The following is a 3,120-nucleotide window of genomic DNA, read 5'->3' on the forward strand; positions in this document are numbered from 1 at the left end:
GAAGAAAAAAGAAAGTAAAAAAAGAGAGCAAATCAAACTGAGAGATGAAAATTGAAGAAAGGAAGGAACATGGAGACAATCATTAAGAAAGAAACAGGGCTGGCGAGAGATCGAGCAATTTCCAACCTTGGCCCCAGGTCCACCAGCCTTAAATGGCCTTATTTCACAAATAGATTGTATTGATTTTATACCATTAATGTGGTAGATTTTACACTATTAACTTCTATTTCCATCTTTTAGTGTGTTAGTAACCCTGCAGGCTCAACTCTCATCTGATCTCTAACACGCTGCGTGGACAAGCTCACAGGCTTAGCATACCTAGAGCTGTTTCTTTCATGCACTATGCATTTATGGGGGTCAGGGGTGTGTGTTTGTGTGTGTGTGTGTGTGTGTGTGTGTGTGTCACACAGTAGCTGCCATTGCAAGGTTGTTACGTAGCACCCTTTATTGTATTTCGTGGGTCGGCGGTAAGAAGGCTGAACCAGATGCAGAATCATCCTATACATTAATATAACATGATCCTTTACAGGAGAGCTTCAACACGCAAAAACTAAGAATAAATATATTCACAACTGCCTCTACTATTGGTAGGAGATGAAAGCATAAAAAGGTACCTCCGTAAAAGATAATAATCGATAGTTGATAGAAGTGTCTGTTCCATTTTTTGACAGAAAAAAAAATGCCGTCACATCCTGTGTTTTTTTTTTGTTCATTGTCTATTTTTGCCATTCAATTTTTCCTCTGAGAAATACTTAAAAATCAATACAATAACCTCTGTGCCTTTGTCCCATGAAAGAAAACGGGGAGCAGAGGTCCTCGTTGCCTCATTAAGTCTGGCTTATTAAGAAATCCAAAATGCATCCATTGCCACAATGTCCTTCCATATGTCGGCCTTCCTTTGTTTTGTCTTGCATTAAAAAAAATAATTTCTGTATCCTTTCATCCATTAAACCAGATTATTTTCATCATTTCACACAGCAACCAACTATTCCTGGATATGTCCCTCATCTAGCCCTGTAAAAAATCAACTGGATAAGCAAACTAAGTCAACTGGTTGAGATGAAAATGAACTGAACTGCATACAAAGACTCCAATATTGACTGGGTATATCATTATTTTTGGCTCATCCAGGGAATGCAATTATTCGGCGGCTTTGATTGGTTTCAGTCTCAGTCGTCCATCAGCGTCCCATCCGTTGGTAGTCAAACCTTTGTTTAGATAAATAGATCTGTATTCATAGAAAAATAAGCATTGACCACACTGCTGGCTGTTCATTGCTAAGGCACTTGGCTGTTTTCAGTCATTTCTCTCCCTCTCGCTTAGTCTCTGTCATTTCTCTATCTTACACGTCCACCCAGTTTGCTCCACACCTACTGGCTGTCACAGTTTATGACTTGGTGTTTGATGTCGCAAAGAGCCAGTGGTCTTTTGAGATTGGTAATATAAACAACGACGCCCACCACTGCTATTTGAGTAGAAAAACCGAGCCTCAGTACTTTTCGATCGTGTGGTGTAATAGAGGAGAAAATTTCTTTAGTAGCTGCAGCTGAAGTTTTGCCTCCAGGCAGAGATCTGGGATCAGCTAATCCTTGCCAAATACCAACCTATACACCAGTTGTGGGGTAAAATACAAAAACTGACCTCAGCTAGTTATCCAGGAATAAACATGTGTGTAGTGTAGTCCCGCTCCCCTACAGGCTCCTCTCAAAGCCACACCAGCCTCTGTACAACAGTCATTGTTACTGGATGATTCAACACCAGAGAGGGTGATGATGAGGAGACAAGAGAAGATGGGTAGCAGGAAGAGGAGGAGGAGGAAGAGGAGAAAGAGTGGGAGTGTTAAAACTGGTAAGACCGGTCCAGCACCTCCATGTAGTCTGGTGTGGTCCTCAGTCTGGTTCTCTGCTCTCCCGCTCCCTGCTCACTCTGGCTGCTGTTACCACTGCCGGATGTGGAGCTGGCGGTGGTGACCACGAGCGTTTGGTCGGGTCTGGCGTCCTGTTTGGAGTCTTGGGGGTGAGGGTAGCGGGGCGGCGGCCTCGCGTACCTGTCTGGCAGGTCTCTGAACTCGGGGGCAGGAAGTCTGAAGAGGCAGTCCACCAGTTCGACCTTAGGGGTGGGGCCCTGGCTGTCGATCACTGTGGGGCAGAGGATGCCGTTCCCGTGGAGACCGGGGAGCGGTCCCATTGCTCCTGTGACGGTGTTGATGGGTGATGAGGACACTTCCAGAGTCCACTCCCTCTCCTTCTCTGCTGCAGAGCAGTATCCTGCCTCGCTCTCTTTGGAAGCTGCAAACGTCTGCTGCTGTGGGTGCGGCGGCCGCTGTTTCACCGACGCATCCTGCTCCTCTTTGTAGATGGGGTTGCTACACATGTGTGGGGCTGAAGCAGGGCCGGGAGCTTTCGACGCAGCCTCCGGGGGCAAGATGGTGTCGTAGACGTGGTTGTGTTCAGCCGGAGGTAGGGGCGGCGTCTCGGGGAGGCCGTGGTGATGGTGGTGGTGGTGGTGGTGGTGCGTCTGCTCAGTGAAGATTCCACACTCCATCTGGATGCCCGCCAAGTCTACCTCTCCTTGGCGACGAAACGGCAGCTTGTCCCTCCTCCTAAGGGCGTAGGCGATTAGTGCCGCTGCCGCAAAGAATGCAGACACAAACAACACCAGCAGGCTGAGCACTAACACCGACAGAGGGATTGAATCCTTCCCCGGAGGGGCCAGGGGGCCCAGCCCTGAGCTGGGGTAGCCAAGCGAAACGCCGCTGTCTACGGCTGTGGAGGTGGCTGTCTGCTGCTCCTGCTCCTGGTCCTCCTGGGGCTCCAGCTCAGGGCAGAGCAACTCCATGGAGAGGGAGCGGAGGTCTACTCCTTTGGTCTTTTCCGGGGAATGACAGACCACCTCTCCCACCACCACCACCGCGCTGAGCCCCTCCAGCCAACGCTTGAGTGGAGCTGCTTCACAGTTGCACTCCCAGGGGTTCTGCTGCAGGTCCACCTGGAGAAACACATAACACCACAGTGTTTTGTCATTGTGTAATAGTACACTAATTACTGGTCTGCCGTGCATTGCAAATTCATGAATCACTTTGTGGAATGTAAACAATAAAATGGATAATTCTGCTGAGAT

The 3,120-nt window shown here is 48.4% G+C and overlaps 1 protein-coding gene across 2 annotated transcripts in view; it reads right to left on the reverse strand.

The window, feature by feature from the left end:
• Window positions 1-422: 422 nt before the first annotated feature.
• The window catches only part of LOC116670293 (SLIT and NTRK-like protein 3), a 16,413-nt gene continuing 13,715 nt past the window's right edge, over window positions 423-3,120 (reverse strand). For both annotated transcript variants that reach the window (XM_032500751.1, XM_032500750.1), the window contains exon 7: window positions 423-2,988. In XM_032500751.1, coding sequence (XP_032356642.1) covers window positions 1,840-2,988 — 1,149 coding nt within the window. In that variant the 3' untranslated portion in view covers window positions 423-1,839. The remainder of the gene's footprint in view (window positions 2,989-3,120) is intronic.

Source organism: Etheostoma spectabile, chromosome 20, assembly GCF_008692095.1.
Source record: "Etheostoma spectabile isolate EspeVRDwgs_2016 chromosome 20, UIUC_Espe_1.0, whole genome shotgun sequence".
In the NCBI taxonomy this organism is placed as follows: domain Eukaryota; kingdom Metazoa; phylum Chordata; class Actinopteri; order Perciformes; family Percidae; genus Etheostoma; species Etheostoma spectabile.